Consider the following 20,936-nt stretch of genomic DNA (forward strand, 5'->3'; position numbering starts at 1 on the left):
TATCTGGTGAATCACTGCTTCAAAACAGCCTCTTCCCTTTCATCAGGTTTTTAATTAGCAGTGCTTGAGGACCTGATGCAGATGGAAATGTTGTTGATCATCTGAGGCTGCTTATTGCAGTGAAAGATTCACTGCTGCTAAGTCTTGTGGTGTCAGCAATAAAAGTGATGCTGGTTCAACACTGCTCACTTCAAATCCTACAAGGTAAATAGGGGCCAATTGAGTTGTTTGAAATGACAGATATTTTCTCATAAGCTGAGTGATTAATTATTCCCTGTTCTACCTTCTGTCCCACTTGGTTACTGATAACTGTCTGCTCATCTGCTGGCACTTGAAACTTTGGATACCATGGAGATTTTGGCTGAGGATCTCTGCCATGAGGGGATCCCTCTGTAAGTGGAGTGTTGGTGTTGCAGTTTCCTTGATAGAAATGTGAAGTACCTGTTGATAAACTTTATTAATAGACTTAATAGCTTTCTATTTAGCTAAATCCAAAAACCAGAATTTTTATTTCTGCCCTTTGGTACTTGAAAATTAGGTGCTTTTAAATTTTTTTTTGCAGCAATTCTGTGAAAACAAGGTTATTTTTGGTGCTGTAGCCTTGCATGTTTGCTCTTTGCTGTAGGATTTTATTGGAATAATTCAGTAAAATATCCATTCCCATTGTATAAACCAGGTACTCTAAGCTGGGAGTATGGTATGACTTTAGCTGTTTATTCCTTGTTTCTTCATTCTTGATAAAATAATCTCATTGAAAGGTTTGTAAGACACCTTAGGATAGGACTGAAGATGAAATGTGATATTTTGTGTGTAAGATATGTTCTGTCACATTACTGAAATTGCTTTGTTTGCTGAAATCTGCCTTTACAGCACAGGTTTTAGAGGCTGAGGGATCATAAATATTGAAGTATTTAATGTGCTGGAACAACACAGGACCTCAGTGCTTAAAAAAATGTGGTGCCATCACCTTGCAAATCTGTCTTGTGACAAGGGAAAGGTGGCACAAAGACCAAGTGTATGAAAGCCTAAAACTAGAAAAACACAAATTGGGAATTTATCTGTACTACTCTTAAGGACAAAGGTTATGAACTGTTGGAACTGTGACAGGTAACAGTGAGTTCCTGTTGGCAGCAATGAGGACACCTTTCAAAAGGGAGCAGTGATGGCCAAATGCTGCATTTCTTTCCAGCTTTGGATATTGGATATTCTGAATATTGAAAGGACATGATGACCAGACTTAGTGTGGTGCATGGTTGTGGTTCAGGTTGGAAGGGACACTTTTCCCCTTTGTCATGTCCTTGCAATGGGAACGATGCAGGAGGCATCAACAGACTTGTGGTTCTTTGATTTTGTTCAAAAAATTAAAAAATAAAGGAAAGCTTTACATTTATTTCATCTATTTCTGAATCATTTGTGTGTGCACAGGTAATTGAGTTAGTGAGCCACTGGGCAGATGAGTCAAGAACCCAAACTCAAAAAGAATCTAAGATTTAGAACATTTAAATGTAGATATTTTTAAAATGTGGTGCTGTGGTATTTTGATAGGACATCTTTAAGAACATAAAGCAAATAAACTCACTGGGCTTGAAATACTGCCTGCTTCATCGTGTATTGGTAATTGATAGATCCCTGGGCTCATCAGTTAAACTAAGCAGGCTTATTTTTATTTTTATTTAGCTTTATTTGCATCAAGTGCAGGGATGTTTATGTGTGTACTTGTCTATGGTTTTCTATCTAATGAAGGGTTGTTTCCCATTAAGGGTTATGTCATTTGAAAGGTTTTCATACTGAATTTTTCCTTTAAGTGCTTGTAAATCATTAGAAAAAATTGCATTTTGCAGTTGAACTTAAAAAAGCAGTTCCATTGGAGAAGAATAAATAGGGGAAGATATTGAGAGATCTGATTTTTTTTTTTTTTCCCTGCTAATTTCTTTTGGGTTTGCTCAGTGATTTTTAGGCAGGCCAAGTCCTCTGCCTGATTTCTGAAAGGAACCTTGGACTTGACACAAGCCAGGACCTTTTGAAAGTCTAACACAAAAGAGCTTGAGAGTTGAAAAATCACTCTCTTGGTATTGGAAGCCACTTCAGCTTTAAAAATAAAAATCATTCTAGATATTCCTGATGTTTGTAATGTGCATGGGGTACAAAGGAGCTGTGGGGAATTGCAGCACTGGCAGCTTTTCAAGTAACCTCTTACAATACAGCTTTATGCCTGCAACATATTTTCTCTTCCTTTCTTTTTGCAAGTCATGTTTTAAGCACATTTCTTTGCCTTTCAACTCTGGAAGGCAAATGTAATGTTTGAAATGCTGTGTTGTGCTTGGAGAGGCTGGATTTTCCTCTTATTCTGTGAAACAATAAATGGAAACTTGCGTGTTTGGAATTGCACAACCCAACTCTTCCCCCTGGGAGCATTCAGGCATTAAATCCCTGATGGGAAAATTGAAGTTCAAGGACAAAAATAGAGGTGTAAGGAGGGAGATGTGTGCAAGGAAGGGTTTTTATCAGGTATTTGCTTTTAACACAAAGATGTTTTGAAGCTCTTCTGTGTGGACCAAGTGTTGGAATTCATTCCAGCTCTGATTCCTGTGCCCTGTGTTCACTAGGTGAGGTGAGGCTGCTCCAGTCTTGCATAAATACTAATTTATGGATTCTACTGGGGGAGGAGGGAGAAAACAGCACAGAAACTACCTCTCCACCCCTTTGATTTATAATGGTGCCACTTGTACAAAGTGCTTTATTCCCTGGAGATTGATTTGCTGGACACTGTGAGCAGCAGTGCTTTGCTGTCACCACTCAGTCCAGCCCTGAACCAGGGCCAGGGCAGGTTGTCCCCAAGGATAAACCCCCTCTGCTCATCCTAAACATGTTGGAGTAGTGATAAATCACAAGAGAAACCCCACTTTGTGCTACTGATTAATTCAGCAAAGAAATTGGGTGTTCAAATATGGTTCAACATCCTCTCCTCACCCTGTGCTTAAAATAGCACCTTAAATTTCTGTATGGCTTTATTTTTATGGGAGCTGGTTAGGAAATCCTGGGTTGCACCTTCCAAGAGCGTGGGCAGTTCTAACAAAGGCAGTGCCTGTTGCTGAAATACCTGTAGACAGAAATTTTCTCTCTGTGTCCTGTTTTCCTGTGGCATCAAGTGACCAAATTGAATATCCAACATCTTTTCTGTGTTTGTTGTTATGCTTGGACAGACTCATTCAATCAGCTGCATGAATGAGCATTTAAGGGTTTTATAAGCCAATGGACAAATTATGGTAATTAGACATCTTGTCTATTTTGTTGTCCTGGCTGCAGAACAATAATGAGGTTAAAGGGATACTGTCAAGGTGACAAAGGTACCAGATGTCTCACCTAAAACCTGTAATTTTTCTGCTATATATATCTGAATACTTTGATTTTAGAGTGTTCTTTCTGCCTGTATTAAATTTCATGACATTTAGAGGCAGAGAGAAGGGGCAGAACAGTACAAATGTGTGGTGTGAAATCTGTATCAGCTTCTTATTTCTTGGAGTTTGTCTCTTTTAACTGCTGTCAAATAACGTGACAGTCTCTAAAGTTAATTTTATACAATGGGTCACCTGTGATGGTTCTAGAAATTCATATTTCACTCCTGAATATGGCAAGCATGCATTTAATATTACAGAAAACTGAATGGAATAGAGAAATGGGTAACTATTGCTGCTTAGGAATGGGCTTTGCTAAATAATTGTGTTTACATGCCTGAGAATTTGATGCTCATAATCAGAGGTGATTAAACAAAAAAAAAATGCAGCCAACTAAAAGCCAACCAGTTTAATAACATCAAAAGTGAATAAATTAGCTGATATCATATGTTAAAATCAAGCCTGTGTTCAAGGAGAACCAACAGTGGTAGCCAAGGACAGCAAGGCTGGGTCTGAAGCTGATTTCTGAGTAACTCAGCTGGAACACCTGATCTGAACTTTACATCAGTATCCATTTACCTTTTTCCACTCTCCTGTGCCTTGTCAATTATTGTATTTAGTTCTGATGGTGTCACAGGTTTTTTATCTGAAAGTCTGATACTCATTTCAGATATGCAAGTTTGTTTTCTTTTTGTCAAAGTCCTTTCCTTTGCAAAAAAAAAAAAAAAAAAAAGAAAAAAAATGCTGAAGGAAAAGGACTTGTTTTACCCACCACTTTCAGGGCTGTGTTTTGGGGAAAACAACTCTTAACAAACTATTTTTTTGCAGCACAGGCATCATCCTAAAGCATGTGACCTTGGATAACCTCCCAACCTGCCTGCAGAATAAGGACTTTTCCTTTCTTGTTTCTTTTGGCAGCAGGAGGAGGAGGAGGAGGATAACCTGGTCTGTCCACAGGAGTGGGGTCCAGCCTGTTTTTAGTGCTGGCTGTGCATGGATGTCCTGACTGTCACCAAAGGCTCTGCAGAAGGGGCTTTGCTGTCTTTAATTGCAGATTTTGGCTTCTTCAGAATATTGTGATGGCTTTATGAAGTAAATAAATATTTAAGAAAGTATTAAGTCACACAGCCATGGGTTGTGTGAGACAACCAACAAGGGCAAGGAATGTGGAGAAGGAAAATGTGTGTGGCTGTTCAGAGTGATTTAACCCTGGTGTGTGCTCATCTCCCTGATCTCAGCCCTGTGCTCCAGATGAGCAGAGAGACTGGTGACTCTCAGAGATCATTTTGGCTTTTGATTTCCCCCCTCTCCCTGTTCAGAGAGGAAATATTTGCTACATGTCTGTGTTTTCCCTGGTGCAGCATTTCTTTCAGTTTGTCTCTTTAAATCTCTGCTAGCAAACTTCTTTGTGAAGTTACCAGATAATTAGAGATTGGAGATTATTATTATTTTTTCCCCTCAGTTCCTGCTTTTTTGACTAAATGATGGTTTGTAGTGGTGGACAAAATGTGAGCTCTGTGGAACAGCTAATCCACAAATATTCTGTAGTTTATTTTTAATGAGACTTCTGGTCAACTTGCATGTAATTCCCACCACTACCCCCACCAAAACAGGTTGATAATGTTTTCTGTAGCAACTTGTATGTGTGGCTGGGTTTTGGTTTTTAAGGAAGGAACTGAGTTGATACATCCCCACAATTTGGGGGAGTTACAACCAGGGAAACCTCCCCATGGAAATGAAGATGGTTGAGTTTTAAGTGGGCAAAGAATTGTTGTAACAAGGAACTGTTGTTAGAAATCATTTTTTTAATGATACAAATGGGAAGAAGAAGAGTTGACCTTCAAATTCCATGTTGTGTTCCAAGTGGGATTGTTGGGTTTTTGCAGTGAGTGAGAAGCTGCTTTGTGACTCTTGAGTGATGCAGCCAGCAGGGATTCCTGCAGGACAATTTTAGAGGAATAATTGATTTAATGATTCTTGTTTTGTCATTCTGTATGAAGAGCTGTGTGTTGAGCATTAGATGTATAATCTTTAATGGACAATCCAGTATTTGGCTTCCAGCTTCTCAAAATTGTCTGATGTCTTTTGGATTTAGAAGAATAAAATATGAGTGGTTATAAGAGCAGTTGCTTCAGATTGAGAATAAACCAGTTCTGTTCATCTGATAAAATTCCAGTGTCTGCCTGTTTATCAACACAGATATTCATAGCTGCTCTCTGTAATTCAGGATGAGCTGAAGGTATTGTTGAGCACCTTTCTGATCTCCAAATTTAATTTAGCATTAGCAGAAATAATGCATTTCTTGGTGCTGGGTATGTTTAAAATAATTAAAAGAACTTCTCAAGATATAAGTAGACATCTGCTTTTATTCTTCTTTTAGGGAACTGCAGCTCTCAGTGCTAAATCATGATAGTGTCACATAAAATGCTTTTGCATGTGCTGTCCCATATGAAACACAGTCAAGCAGGCAACAAGTTGCATCTAAAAGCAAAATATTTTTCAGCCAGAAGAGATGAGCAGCAGGCAGCCTGGGAGTTCAAAGTCAGAATTCAGCAGGAAACATCCTCTGGCTCTGTTCAGTGCACATGAAAGCCTCACATCCCATCCCTGTTTATGAATACCAGCAACTTGCTGTGTAGCCCACACTTGCAGGCTAAAAATAACTTTTTTGCAATGCAATCTTGGCATCAGGAGCTGACAAGTTTATTTGGTATCACCTTTAGGTGTTTTCTTTTTTTTTTTCCAGGGAAATTAATGGTTCCTTTGCTGTGTATGTGAACTATCACACTATTTAATCACTGAGACCACGAAATACAAAACTCTTTTCCACATGGCACGTACCAGAGTTTGTCTTCCAAGTAGATCCTTGGAAAAGGAAGAGAGAAGTTTTAAGTGAAACCAGCTGTCAGCAAGTGTCTGCTGCTGGTGGCTACTGTGGAATGAAAGAACAGTGTGAGGAGGTAAACAATAGTTCAAATTTTGGGTTGGAGTTGATTTTTTTTCATCTTATTTTAGGTTTTTACACTTCTAGAATTTCAACTTTCTGCAGAGTGTGTTGTGCCCCTCATGAGCAGAACTCACGTGGAACACAGGCTGTGTTTCCCTCATAAAGGAATGATACAAAATTTGCTATAATTGTGGTGATAGATTATTTTTAAAGGTTGCAAAAGTGCAGATTGTAGTGAGGTGGGGATCAGCCTCTCCTCCCAGGTAACAAGTGACAGGATGAGAGGAAATGGCCTCAGATTGTGCCAGGGAGAGGTTTAAATTAGATATTAGGAAAAGTTTCTTTGTAGAAAGGGTTGTCAAACATTGGAATGGGCTGCTCAGGGCAGTGGTGGAATCACCATCCCTGGAAGTGTTCAGAAAATGTGTGGATGTGGCACTTGGGGACATGGTGTAGTGGTGACTGTGGTGGTGCTGCTGGTTGATGCTCTTAGGTCTTCCCTGACATTTAGGTGAAGAATTTAGAAGTATAAAAAAGAAATTCCCTCAGATTCCAACAAGGAGATGTGATTGCTTTTCTTGGTTATTAGGGGATTCTCTCTCTTTAATGACATTGCTTTTTGACAGAATTATCTGGTGACAGTATTTTTACAGGGCTATAGCACATGGTTAGTGATGAGAATTAATATATTTTGATATTTTCCTCCATTCCCAAGTATCCATTTTGTATTAATCATTTGTGGCAGTGGGAAACAGCACAGAGGTCCCAGTTTCTGGGTGATGAATTGCTCTGTTCACTAGGACTTCCTATAAAACCAGTTTATTATGGTGACATCCACAGAAAAGCCAAACAACTGTTGTCCTCATTCAGGATGGACGTTGTAGATGCTTTAGTCCAGAAAAAGCTTTGGAGCATTGAATTTACAGCATTAGATCTGTCCTGCAACTGGAACAAAGCCATTTTAGATGAGATCTAAGAGGATTTTTAAAAGGTGGTGAGGCACAGGTGCCCAGAGAAGATCCCCTGGATCCCTGGGAATGTCCAAGGCCAGGCTGGATGGGGCTTGGAGGAGCCTGGGATAGTGGAAGATGTCCCTGCAGGTTTGAATGAGATGTCCTTTAAAAGGTCCCTTCCAAACCATCCTAAAATTCTCTTCTCAGTGACTTCATGAGACTCATTCACACACAGCCCTGGGGCAGCATTTCTCATTATCCAGCTCTGGTCTGCCTGCTGTTTCCCCTATTTTCAGCCCCATTATATTTTCTAAGGAAGGGGAAGGTACTGAAGAGCCACAGAGCTGCATTTGTGCAGCACAGAACACTTGACCATACAATGAACTTTTAATTGGCCTGAACTGAATGTAACCCAGCACATGTGTAATGTCCTGACAGTGACTTTTATTTTATTTTTAAATATCTACAACCTTAACCAGCTTTTGCTCCACAAACAGCATTATGGAAGGGTTTAATTCTCCTTTTGGGGTGTTCTTTTTGTTTGAGGGGGAGGTGTTGAAAGGGATTTCAAAAGAGGAGATAAAGAGCTCTGGGAATAAGAGCAGCACAGGAAGTGAATCCATGGTGTTGCTGGTGGGAAGCTCTTAGAAGTAATTAGGGATAAGAGTGAGGCAGGAGGAAATCTGGTTGGCAGCTGTGGCACTTCCAGCAGCAACTCTGACCTTGACTTCTGGGTGTTCTGAGGCTGCTGGGGAAAGATTTGCTGCCAGAACTCCTGGGTTTTACCTGAATTCCTTTGGAAAATCTGCTGGCAACCTGCAGAGTGAAAATTCTCATCCCATGGCTAAAGGCTCTGCATCCCTCCTTCTCCTCAGGCACAAAAATATGTGATAAAAATTGGTGATAGACCAGAGGACTCGTGTCTGCACTTTTTAGAAGCCTGATCTAATCCTGGAGCACCAGGAGCAGTGTCCCAGTGGTTTGCCCAAGGGTGGGAATTGCATCCTCCTTGCAAACATTTCTGTGCCCTGCCCTGGACAAGCAACTCTGACCTTGGCTTCTGAGTGCTTCTGCTGGGGAAAGATTTGCTGCCAGAGCTCCTGGGTTTTACCTGAATTCCCTTGGAAAATCTGCTGGCTACCTGCAGAGTGAAAATTCTCATCCTGTGGCTAAAGGCTCTGCATCCTTCCTTTACTTCAGGCACAAAAATATGTGATAAAAATTGGTGATAGACCAGAGGTCTCATGTTTACATTTTTAAAAAAAACTAATCTAATCCTGGAGCTCCTGGAGCAGTGTCCCAGTGGTCTGCCCAAGGGTGGGAATTGCATCCTCCTTGCAAACACTTCTGGGACAATGTGAGGGTTGGCAAAAGCCAATAAGTCTGGCCAGGATCCAGGCCCAGGAGGTTGGTTGGCAGGAAAGTCCATGGTGGGATTTAGTCTGACACAATTTACTTGGCTGAAAGGGAGAAGTGATGGTGCAGGGTGCGTGTTTCACCTTGTTAAATATCTGCTGTTAAGTTCTGCTGCCAGAGCATGAAATGATAACTTAATCCCTGATTGCTCCTTACAGCCCTGCAGGCCACAGTCTCTGGAGGAATGTTGGTCAGCCAAAAATGATGTGTAGCTTCAGCAAGCCCAGTTTCAGTGCCTTTTCCAGCTAACTCACTTCTGAATTAATTTGGGGCCAGATGGTTTTGCACTCTCCATGTCCTACCAGTCACACTCCTCTGCTGATGCCTGTTCCTGATTCCTGTTTTCCCCAGCATGAATAAATCAGCAGCAATAATGAACAAACCCTTCAGCAGCTGCCACACTGGTTTTTGGGGTGCTGGGTGTTGGTACAAATGTTTAGTGAAAGAATTTTTTGTACACAGGAATGACTTATCATTGGAACAAGAAGTAAAGAGTTAAAGCATATTCAAAATTACTTTCCTCATTAGATTCTTCAGGATTATCAGATTGCCCAAATGAGAGCTTTCAGTTGGGCATGAAAGAACTGCAGTGCTTTGAAACAGTTCTGTAGTGTGTTGACTCAAGAATAGTTCACAAAATATCTCCTGGACTTAAAAATGACCACAGCCATTTGCTGAGGTGAGAGGGAGAAGAACAGACAAATCAGATCAGGTTCATCATGGGGCCAAAAGATGAATTTGGGAAATTTAGGGTGCAGAGGAATGCTACAGTGAATCAGCAACAACTATTTAGGAAGAAATAATTGTGCCTTTTCCACCAAATAATGAAGAAATCTATATTTCTGGAGTCTCTCTTTCCTTCTCACACTAAAGATGTTGTTTTTTGTCTTCAGAACAAGTTCTTGATGCAGATCTGTTCACTTTAATGCAATTCTAGGTTTAAGCAAATCTTTAATTCTGCCTAGAGCACTCTGACATTTTTTTCAGCAGTCTGGAGCCATTAGCAGCGCAGATGCAGGACATGGGAGCTGAGCTGTCATGGTGAAGGCTTGCCTGTAATTTTCATAATATGCTGTATTTTCCCTCTGCTTTTCAGCAAACAGGTCAATTATAGCTTATTTCTCATCTTCATGCTGGGAAGGAAAAACAGTTGATTGGAGTGGCACACTGAGTTTAAGGATTGCTTTTCTAGGTCAGCCAGAAAAGAGCTTGGTTCAAAAATGTTACTCTGGAAAGCAGCTCTTTCTTGCTTTCTTTGGGACAAAATTTGTGTTTATTTCCTCATGCCTCTGTATTAAGATTTCTGGAATTGGAGTAATAGAATTGTAGAATTGTTTAGATTAGTAAAGATCTTTAAAATTATGGAGTCCATTAGCCCAGCACTGCCAAGCCTACCATTAAAACATGTCCCTAAGCACCACATCTCTGCATCTGTTAGATCTCTCCAGGGATGGTGATAAGGAGATTTATTGATTGCTGCCTGCTTCCTTATCTCCATGCTGTCAGTCAGGTTGTCTTAAATGGGTTGGAGGAATACAGACAGCATTGAAAACCTTGATCAGGGAGGGTGCAGAGTCTGTGCTCTTGGGAAGAGCAAAAGACAGCATGACATCATTTATTTTGAGACATATAAACACTGATTTTACTCTAGGTTTCTAATACATGTCAGGCTTTATTGAAGTGCTCTTTTTGAGATGCCAGTGCCTTGACAAGCTGCTGTTCTCGTTTGCAGCATGGTTCAGGTGCTGTTCTTTCACCTCCCAGGCTCCTTGGATGCTGTTTGGGGTGAGGGTACCCAGATCTTGTGCAGCAGCCCCTGGTTATCACTGTGATCATGGATGAGTTGAGTGAGGAAATTCGGACAGTGGAGCCAAGACAAATCACTTTTTAATGCTAATGACCAATCCTTCTTGCTTACAGCTCTTACCTTCTCCCTCCTCCCCATCCACCACCATCATTTGTGGTTTCCAGTGTTTGTATTGTAAATAAATACTGCTCAAATTCCTCATTTGGAGCTGGATCCAAAACAGACCAAAACAGACTTTACCACATGAAAATAACACTGTGGTTAGCAGGCATCTGCTTCTGGAGGCACCAGGAATGACTCTGAGGTTTTAATTTTGGCACTGTGTATGTACCCTCTTCATCAGCTGGAGATCCAGGGATACTGAAATTGCATCAAGATGCAGAATGTACCCATTGAAATTCCCAATCATGTAAATGCCCTGTGCATGCACAAAGCACACCATCAAGATTGATTTGTCTACAAAATGTGGCCACAACAACCTTCACTTTTGACCACTTCAGACATTTCCTACTTGCTTAATGCCTGGTGCATGTGCTAAAGGAGTTGGAGAACCAAGTCCAGAGAGAGAAAAGTTCCACAAGGCAGACCTGTGGGACCAAAAAAATAAATTGAAGGAAGAATTTGACTTCTTGTTTAGCTGGAAGGTGTCTCCCAAGTTGGATCTGAGGTTATCCAACACAGATTGCCTGGATAGACACGAGGATAAATGACTGAAAATTCTCTGGAAATGTCAGAAAACATCGACTGTCAGGTGTTAAGAGAACAGAGATGCTGCTGGTAATTCAGTGGAGAGTTGATGGGGAATTAGCAAGTGCTCAGAGACAACTCTTCTACACATTTGTGCTTGGAGGGAGTCAGTGCCAATTTAAAAGAAACAGAAAACATTGCCTACATTTTCAGAATGCTCCTGCTGAGGCATTTTTTTTCCTTGAGTTGAAGGGTCCTTAGTGTGGAATGATTGATTAATGGGAGGGTGAAGAGCTTATGGAGCCTCCTGCAAATGTCTCTTTTTAAATCTTTTTCTCTTCCTTGTTTGAAGCAGAGAGGGGCTGAAGGAGAGTTTAAAGAGAAATCCTTCCCTGTGAAGTTGAGGAGGGTCTGGAATAGAATTCCCAGAGAAGCTGTGGCTGCCCCTGGATCCCTGGAAATGTCCAAGGAAAGGTTGGACAGGGCTTGGAGCAACCTGGGACAGTGGAAGGTGTCCCTGCCATGGCAGGGGGTGGAATGGGATGATTTAAGGTCCTTCCAACCCAAATTGTTCTGGAATTCTTCTCCAAAGAATACTGGATGCACACATTTGTGTTTAGGATATGTGTAAATATGACAGAGTCCCTGGAAAAATCAATTCTCTATCATCTGGTTGATGTGTTTGTGTTGTCAAGGAAGACAGAAACTCAAACTGGTTTGAGGTAGAGGCTGTAATGAATTTGTGGATTGGGTGATCTACCAAAGGTGGCAAACCCATTCTTCATGGACCTGAGAGAGCTCTTGAAATACCCTTTCAAGGATTAAATTCCTTTTAGTGCCAATCCTTTGCTTCCCATAGGAACCAGGAGCTCATTCTGGGATTAATCCTGTGGCTTGGCTAAAGTTACCCTGGATGTGAATGCTGAGTTTGATGCTGTACAACAAGATGACCATATATTTATTTTCCTGTATATTTTCCATGTGGGATCTCCTGGAGGAGTTAAAAAGCTGCCACATCCTAAGGAGGCTTTTCCCCCTCCCTCACATGGTTATAAAAAGGTAGTCATTAAAAAATACTGTAATTCACAATAGCAATTGCAAGTTTGGGGACTGGCTGTTCACCAAACATTCTCTAGAGCACAATGGTGTCCTGACATCTGAGTATTTACAAACAAAAGGATAAAGTTGTAATCCCCTTGTCATAACAGCAGCTTTATGGGATCCATGCTCTGCTTGAATGTGGTCAGGACTAAGCAGATTATTGTACCAACAATACAGAAAATTTAGCTCCAAGTACAAAATACCCCCCCAAACCCACAAAGCTGCTGCTCAACCCGAGTTCTTGGGCTTTGTGGAATGTTTTATTTTTGTTTTTTTCTTTTTTAATTGTTTTGAGTGAGCTGGCAAAAATTAGTTTTGTCAGTAGAAACTAAGTAACCGCCAACTACGCCTGGAATGCCTCGGAGCACTGGAGGAATTTTCCAAGGAACAGTGATTACCTTTGTTCCTTTTACTTCAGGCTTTGAACTGTGTATGCTCTTTCACAGTTGTTTTTTGGGTCCTTTTTTTTTTTGAAAGGTATTTGGGGATTTTGTTTTAAAGAGGCTGTTTCTGATTGCAAAAAAAAATCTTTTGCTCCAATAGGTTTTCTCTCAAAGAACTCAGTGTTGCTGTGGTAGTAATAATTTGACTCTATAAGAAAAATATTAATTGCAGGACATCATCAAAAATTGGAGTTTGGTCAGCCTCAGCATTTTGGTACCACCTGGCTTGCATGTAAAAATGGAATAAAAATATTTATAAACTGTTATACAGTTGTGAAAGCAGACAACCTTAAGCACTTTACAATCTGAGATATTCTGTGAAAATGGATTTTTAAGTATCGTAGGGTAAGCTTGAAGTGACCAGATTTGATTTAGTTGGCTTTTCCTCTCATTGTATATACCTGGCAGCAGCAAAATGAATTGTGAGTTGTATTTGTCTGATAGGCAGAAGCAGAGGAAACAGCTTCTCAAATAATTCTAATTTTTATCAGCTGTCATACTACTGTCTTTCAGTTATGTCTGTGTTAGTAAAATCATTAAATATATTCTCTATGTTTTATTTCACCATTGGCTGGTGCTGGTTTTTTATGCCATGAAAGAAATTCTGCAGCTGAAATTTTAGCAATAAAACTCTGACCACTGCAGTGCTGGCTCTTCAAAATACTTCATTCTGAATCCTTTATTCATACAGGGAAAAAACCCAACAACACACAAACTCCCAATTAAAGAATCTGCTTCAGAAAGATAACTGGGCTCCCAAACTTCAAACAAGATCTTCCTGATTTTCATTTTATTTGCATCTGCTACAAGCTTTAAGACTTTCTGGTGCTGGAGCTCTTCAGGAATTCCTGCACCACTTCTCAGTTCTCCACCCTAGGAAGGTGCTGTAGTACAGAGAGGGATAGGGAAGCTTGGAAATCATAAACCCCAGTTACTTCAGAATAAAAGACTAAATAATAAAATAAAATCCTGTCTCTTGTTCAGACAGGTGTCTAGTGCTGAGGCAGTGAGAGCATTTCCTTTGGAATTCCATTTATTTATACCCAGTATTTGCCCTCTGAGATATAACCAGGGGATTTAAAATTATAGAAAATCCTGAACTGGAAGGGCCCCACCAGGATCATGCAGTCCAACCCCAAAATCCCACTCTGTGCATCCCTGAGAGCATTGTCCAAACCCTCCTGGAACTCTGGCAGCCTTTCCCTGAGTCACCATTCCCTGAGCTGTTCCAGTGCCTGATACCTTCAAAAACTCAAAACCTTCCTTGAAGGATGAGTTTTCTATAAAACCTTTTAATCCATGAAAACCATTATGTTTTAACCCACTGCTCTTCAAACAGAGCTTTATTTCCTTAGCACAGCTCAGTGCTGAGATGCTGGGAACAGGATATTTGATGTTTGAGGTGATGATGTTGATGATTTGATATTTGATGTTCCTGCTGTGTTCCAGTAGGGAAGCTCATGGCAGGGGAGTGAGAAGGAAGAAGGGAAAACAGCTTTTATTCCAGTGGAAGGATTGAAACATGATGATCTTCAAGGTCCCTTCCAACCCAAAACCATTCTGTGATTCCATAAAAACACTGTACAGGAACCACGAAAGAAATTGTGCTTCAGTTTTCCATGCTATTTTGAGCCATACTTAACCAGGGAAAGAAAGGAAGGAAAGATTTGAGGGGATGACAAACTCTGCCCAACTTCAGTTCTTTCATTTCATGGAATATTGGTAAATGATGCTGTCATGCCTGTCAGAACCTGGGATAATTATTGTACAGCTTCTATCTGCAACAGCTTTTTAATAAAAACCCAGAATTCCAGAATGACTGGATCCAAAGAGTAAATTCTTGTTACACATCATGTCAACTTTATTTTCAATAATAATATTTTTTAAGCCAACTGAGGACATAAAGATGTGGCCTCACAGAATGATCTCTGGGAGACACTGATACCTTTCCACTTGTAAACCTCAAGGAGTTTTTCCCCTCCATCAGTTTGTTTTTCTAGTTACATTTTTAGCTGCTATCTAGAGTTTACGCTGGACAGCTTCTGATTAAGGGCATAAAATAGCACTAATTACACTGAAATTTAATATGGTTGTTTTTGTGATGGTTATGGAAGATTTAAATCAGGAAGCAGTAAGAATTTCTGGAGAGATTTGCTGAGACTTTCCTGATTCATTGTTGGAATTGCTGCCTCTCTTTTTTTTCCTTTTGTTTCTAACCCTCAAATTTGTATTACATTTTGCTGGTCCAGAAGCTTCCAAAAATGACAAAATGTTATGTTTCAATTCTATAAATCCAGCACAGCCTTGTGCCACTTGGCAGTATCACTCCAATGTACAGTTTGGATGTTGTTGCAGTTGCTGTTGCCACAGGAAATGTTCTTTTTTTCACAAAAACACAGAGAAGAAAACCCATGCCTGGCATGTCAGCTCCTGTCCTAGAGCTTCTGGAGCTCTTTTCCTTGCTTCTTGCCTTGCCACCTCCCACCTTTCTCCTCCCTTTGCCCCATCTGCCTGTTTGTGATTTGGACAAGCAGGGAGATGTGCTGTGACTGATTTAGAGCATGTGCTGATTTGCCAGCTGGCTGCTATCTCAGGGCTCAGCCAGACAGGAGAGAGAGGGGCTGAGCCCCCCCCTGCCCAGCCTCTGCTCCTCTGCTGGGCTGTTTTCCCCCTCCACATTTGCACACTCTGAAATCCACTTCAGCTTACTAAACCTTCCCTTTTGAACATGGAAAAACTGTGTGTTACTAAAATGCCTATAGTTGGAATTGTGTTTGAATATGGGATTTAATTATTCTGTTAAAAAATGAAGCAGTAGTGGTATTGCACATAGATTTGATGGGACCTGCTCTGATTTTATTCATATTTTTACATTGTGCTTAAGATCTGTGGAACCACCAAAATGTTCATAGGAAAGCAAGCATGTCCTGATCAAGAAGCTTTTTTAATGTGTTTGGGGATATTATTGTTTCTTATTGCAAAAAAACCTTTTGCTCAAATAGGGCAGTGTGGTTTCCTCCCAAAGAAAACTGTTCAAGAGGTAGTTTAAATAGAAATTATTACCCAAGCTCCATGTCTGCATTCACTCTCAAAGCAGCAGAATTATTTGAGTTGGAAAAGACCTTAAAGACGATCTCGTTGCAATTTCCTGCAGCAAATAAAATACTGTTAAAGGCAGGATGTTGTTTTGGAGTAGTCTTCCTCCTTTTTTAATTTTAGAATTAAATTCGATACTTTAGATCCCCCCTGCTTGTGTTTGACATTGAGCTGAGAAGAGATAAAAGAAGGGAGTTGGTGAATTCCTGTCAGACTGGATACAAGTGAAAACAAGTAGCTGGAAGCATCTCAGTGACATCCTGCAGTGGCTAAAAGATAAATTTTCCCTCCCTGCCTTGGATGCTTGTCTGTATCTGGGATAGATGTGAATTTTTGGCTGTGAGCCGAGGAGCTGCCTGCAGCTCAGAGTGGCAGCAGCCTTGGGGAGGGAGAGGGGCTGGAAAAAGGGATAAAGGGACAGGACACAGGGAATGGGTCCCACTGCCAGAGGGCAGGGATGGATGGGAATTTGGGAAGGAATTGGTCCCTGGGAGGGTGGGGAGGGCACAGGGTGCCCAGAGAAGCTGTGGCTGCTTCATCCCTGGAAGCTTCTCTGTGCCGGAGCCTCCCCACCCTCATGGGGGACAATTCCTTCCAGGTACCTTACTCAAATTTCCCCTCTGTTTGAACCCATTCTCCCTTGTCCTGTCCCTCCAGTTGCTGATGAACAGCCCCTCTCCAGCTGCCCTGTCACCCTTCAGACACTGGAAGGTGCTGTGAGGTCTCCACACAACCTTTTCCAGGCTGAACAATCCAAAATTCCCCAGCCTGTCTCCTTAGGGGAGGTGCTCCAGTCGTTGCTCCACCAGTTCCACGTCCTTCCCATGCTGGGGACACCAGAACTGTGTGCAGCATTCCAGGTGGGATGTGACAAGAGCATTGTAGAGGGGGAAAGTCACCTCCCTGTTCTTTGCACGTGTTCCTGTCATGTGTGTTTTGTTTTTGGAGATCCTTCCCTGTTTGATGGTGATGCTGTTCTTGGTATTTACAGTAATTTCACGATTATAAGCCGCACCATTTTCACTAAAATTTTGATCTGAACCCGAAGTGCGGCTTATAATCAGGTGTGGCTTATATATGGACAAAGAATGAAAAGTTACTGTTTTAGTTTGGAGGACAGGTGTCTGCTGAGAAAGGCAGGAGCTTCTCTTTGAAATGGAGAATGTAAACCCCCTCCCTCCAAATTATTATAATTTTGAAATCAAGGGGCTCTCAGGCAAAGATATGGGAATTAGGAATAACAGTTCTTTACTAGGGAAATTAAAATAGAAATACAGCACTACAAAGAAACAAACTCCAAACCCAGTGGAGAAAGGGGCTCCCTTAGTGTCCCAAACCCTCTGTTTTTATCTTGGTAAGAAATGTTGGGCTCTTCCCCCTGGCTGGAGCAACTCCCAATGGGATGCAGTAATTTTATCAGTGCCACAGTGGGACTCAATGGCCATGAGCAGAAAATGACTGGCTGGAGGAAGGATGGGCTGTGAAAAGATAAAGAACAATGCCCTGCCTGGTTTCAATGGATGGCCCATTAGCAGAATATCTCCCATGGAGATCAGGATCACTGCCCCACCCTCAACAGATGGTGATAGAACAGAGACCTTTTATCACACTCTGTATTGTAACATGTGGCTTATAATCAGGTGCAGTTTATAATCATGAAATTACTGTACCTTTTTCACCTCTGGGATGGATGGGAGCACTTGGATATAAACACTCAGCCCTCCCAGTGTGTCCTTGCAGCCAGCCCAGCTGCTGTGGGTGCTCTATTTCCCCATCTCCTCATTTCCCAAGGGATTTTGGAATCAGGCTAAAAGTCTTTTCATGGGTTTTTGGGCCCAGCACGCAGCTGCAGCGTTAATGGGCTCATATGTGCACAGCACAATGCTGTGTGATGCAGGCTGCACCCTTAATGCTTTCCTTGGGGAAACATTTGTCCCATTTATTCTCTTCATGGTCAAAAGTGCATCAAACAGGCTGCAGCTCTGTGTAGCTCTGCTTTGTCCCAAATGCTGCACGCTGGGTTTTGTGGGGGCGTCTGTTGGTTTGGGTGTTTGTGCAGCCCTTCAGAAAATGAGATTCTTAGTTCAGACTAAAGGTCTTAAGTTAAGCTTGATGATACATAGCCCTGTGTAATCCATTGTCTCAAAATTGTATCTGTGACAGAACTTCTCAGATTATGTCCTTATGGCTGCTTTAACCCAAATACTCAACAATATGCCCTATATTGAGGCTGGGTTGTTGCAATTTAATCCTGCCTTGGAATTGGGCTGGGGAATGTCAGCAGGGCAGTGTCACATCTGAGTGCTAAGCTCAAATCCAGGCTTGCTGTTCCCTTTGTTTTACAAGGAGAATATTCTTGTAGGAACAGTAATTAACCTGCCCTGTAAGCAGAGCTTCTCTCAAAGCAGTGAAGTCCTGCAGCAAAGTGCTCCATGAGCATTTCAGAGCACAGAGAGCCATGAAAATGCTCCTGTGTCTCTCTGAGATGGATCCAGAGGGGCTCTCTGGAGTCTCCTGTCTGGATCAAAGCCCCAGCAGAGGAGATTCCCTCCATAAAATCCACCCAGGAGCAACAGCCAAGAGTCCACACCAAGCTGGCTGCCAGGGAGAGCCTTTATTTCTGCTAAGCCAGATGGCAGAGGAAAAGGGGTCATGTTGTCATTGCTGACTTGGGTGGCCCTGTGACACGAGGTGACCTTGACTTAAATAATCATCCTGCTCTCCTGCTCCTGTCCTGTCAAACAGACACAGCAGAGATGCAGGCTGAGTAAAAAGAGGTGATGGATTTGCGTGAAAAATAATTGTTTTTGAGAGACAGTGCTCAGAAAATACTATTTTTAAACTCAAGTGAGCAGCAGGAGCTCTGAGGGTAATCCTGCATGGCTCCCATGCCTTCCTCCTGCTCTGCTCAAAAGGAATCAGTGTTGCTTGTCACAAGACTTTACTCGTTGCTGATGTCAGGAGTTCCCTAATGTCTCTTGGAAGGGAATATCAGTGGTTTGTTGTGTGTTTGTTGCTTTTCTCCAGCCTCTGATGTGGGGAGGCTGCATAACCTGCAGTCATCAACTGGGGCTGTGCTGGTGTTTTAAAGGTCACTCCAGTAATTTTGTACTTGCTTAAAAACAAACAAACAAAACCCCCCAAACTTTTAAATTCTGCACATAACAGCACAGAGGAATTGCTGTTCTCTGCTCATTCTTTTGGGGAAGCAAATGTTTGCTCTGCTGTCCCAGCAACCAGAAAGAGCTGGGTTGGGCAAGCCCAGGAGCTGGACTCTGAAATTTCCTCTTGAATAACACTCCTTAAGTTCCTGTTCAAGTGGTTTTGGAAATTTTTATGTTGCTTGGGTACTTTGTTTTTACAAGGCAGTGACACCCAGAGAGAGGGAGAGGTGTCACAAGAAAAATAAACCTGTGAGAGAGTGAGGAAGAGATGCAGCATGAGGAAAATCAATGGCTTTGAATTTTAAATCAACTCTAAGCAGCATCTCAAATCTTGTCCCTAAAAGCCTTTATAAATTAAGGAGAGATCTGAGGAGACAAATTAACTTTTTAAATACAGCATTCCAGTGATTAATGCTAGCACAACTAAGCTAAAATCACTACAACTAACTGTCCTTGTTTTTCTTTTGTCTTTTCTTCCCCTGACCTTGTCCCAAATCCTTTCCACTCCTGATGCATTGGAGCAGGACTCACCCAAAGGTAAGAGCTTTTATCAGTGTGTGAGAGTTCTGCTATCACTTGCTCACCCTTGGGTTATCCAAATATTAAAAGCATTTTGCAGAGCTCTGTCGCTCATCAGCTGCTGAGTAAGAAACTCCAAGCATCTCCTTGCTGCAGAAATGCTCTGTACAGCCTGTGCCAAGAAATGAGTCAGAGGAGCAAATGAGAACATCCACACTCAGCACTGCAGGCTCTGAATGGAGGAGATTTGTTCTTTGTGGGCTTTTTAAAAGCTTTTTCTGGTATTTGTGTTAAAGCAAACTCATTTTGTTTTTGTGGTCCCGTGACTTTGTGCTTGTTCTGAAGACTCTGCCCTGGCAATTCAGGGTTCAGCTCTCATGTGCTCCTGCAGCCACTAAATGTTCTGAAGGCTTGGGATGCTTTAATAATATCTTTAGCTGCAAAATGAATTCAAAGGAAAAAGAAAAAAGCACCTTAATTTTTAATACAGGAGTTGTTGTATTCTCAGAGGATATAAAATAACTATTTTATCTCTTGATGCTGGTACATCACTGTAGTGGGGGGGAGGGAACAAAGTATTTTTGAAGATAAGTTATTTAAATTTCAAGGATTTTGCTATGTTAAGGGTTTTTATAAATGTTGGTATTCAGCAATTTAACAATGCAGGACATCCAAAGGGGAAAGAGCAGCTTCCATTAAGCTTAGAGGGGAAATCCACAACCAGAGAGCCCCACATCTGAACTTCCCTTTTCCTACATCCTACAGAATAAATTTTACCCATGTGAATGTAGGTCAGACATTACCCTAATTAATATTTTTCCTTGCAGATACATACCCAGGGGAGCTGGTTTTGCAAAACAGCTCTGTTTTGCCAACAAAAACATGTCCCAAAATACACATTGTATTATTTCAGGTCACCTTTCCTTTGATGGATTTATGGCAAAATTGGAAGTTCTCTATTAAAAATATTACAGTGCTGTTCTTTTCATAATAAAACTGATTTACTTTCTATTATTCTTTGCAAATATTAGACTTTGGGTTGTCATGGAATGTAAATAAATACATATTTATCTTGTATGGAAAGAGCTTCCTACCCTGAGGCTTGTTTTTAATTTATGCAGACAAGAGGCAGGAGGAGATGGGAGGCAGAAAGAGCTAGAGGACATCTGTCAGTTTGCAAAAGAGAAACTCTGGTGAAAAATGAATTGCAAGGATGGGTTGGGAGGGAGAAATGGAGAGGTCCTTGACATCCACTGGGTTGGCACAGAAATGAACAAATAGAAACAAGGAACAAATAAAAGGAGGGGGAAAAAAAGGAAAATTGAGTGTTTGTTTAGGCTTCAAACTCCTAGAAAAGCAGGAGTTCAGTGGGAATGTGTGTTGAGTTCAGAATGTGAACAAGGTGGTG

At 41.4% G+C, this 20,936-nt stretch overlaps 1 protein-coding gene across 2 annotated transcripts in view; it reads left to right on the forward strand.

Moving 5' to 3' along the window:
* KIF13B (kinesin family member 13B) overlaps positions 1–20,936 on the forward strand; it is a 116,086-nt gene that overhangs the window by 24,389 nt on the left and 70,761 nt on the right. For both annotated transcript variants that reach the window (XM_033053673.1, XM_033053674.1), the window contains exon 3: positions 19,534–19,546. In XM_033053673.1, the coding sequence (XP_032909564.1) occupies positions 19,534–19,546 (13 nt within the window). The remainder of the gene's footprint in view (positions 1–19,533; positions 19,547–20,936) is intronic.

This window comes from Catharus ustulatus, chromosome 3 (genome assembly GCF_009819885.2).
Source record: "Catharus ustulatus isolate bCatUst1 chromosome 3, bCatUst1.pri.v2, whole genome shotgun sequence".
Classification (NCBI taxonomy): Eukaryota; Metazoa; Chordata; class Aves; order Passeriformes; family Turdidae; genus Catharus; species Catharus ustulatus.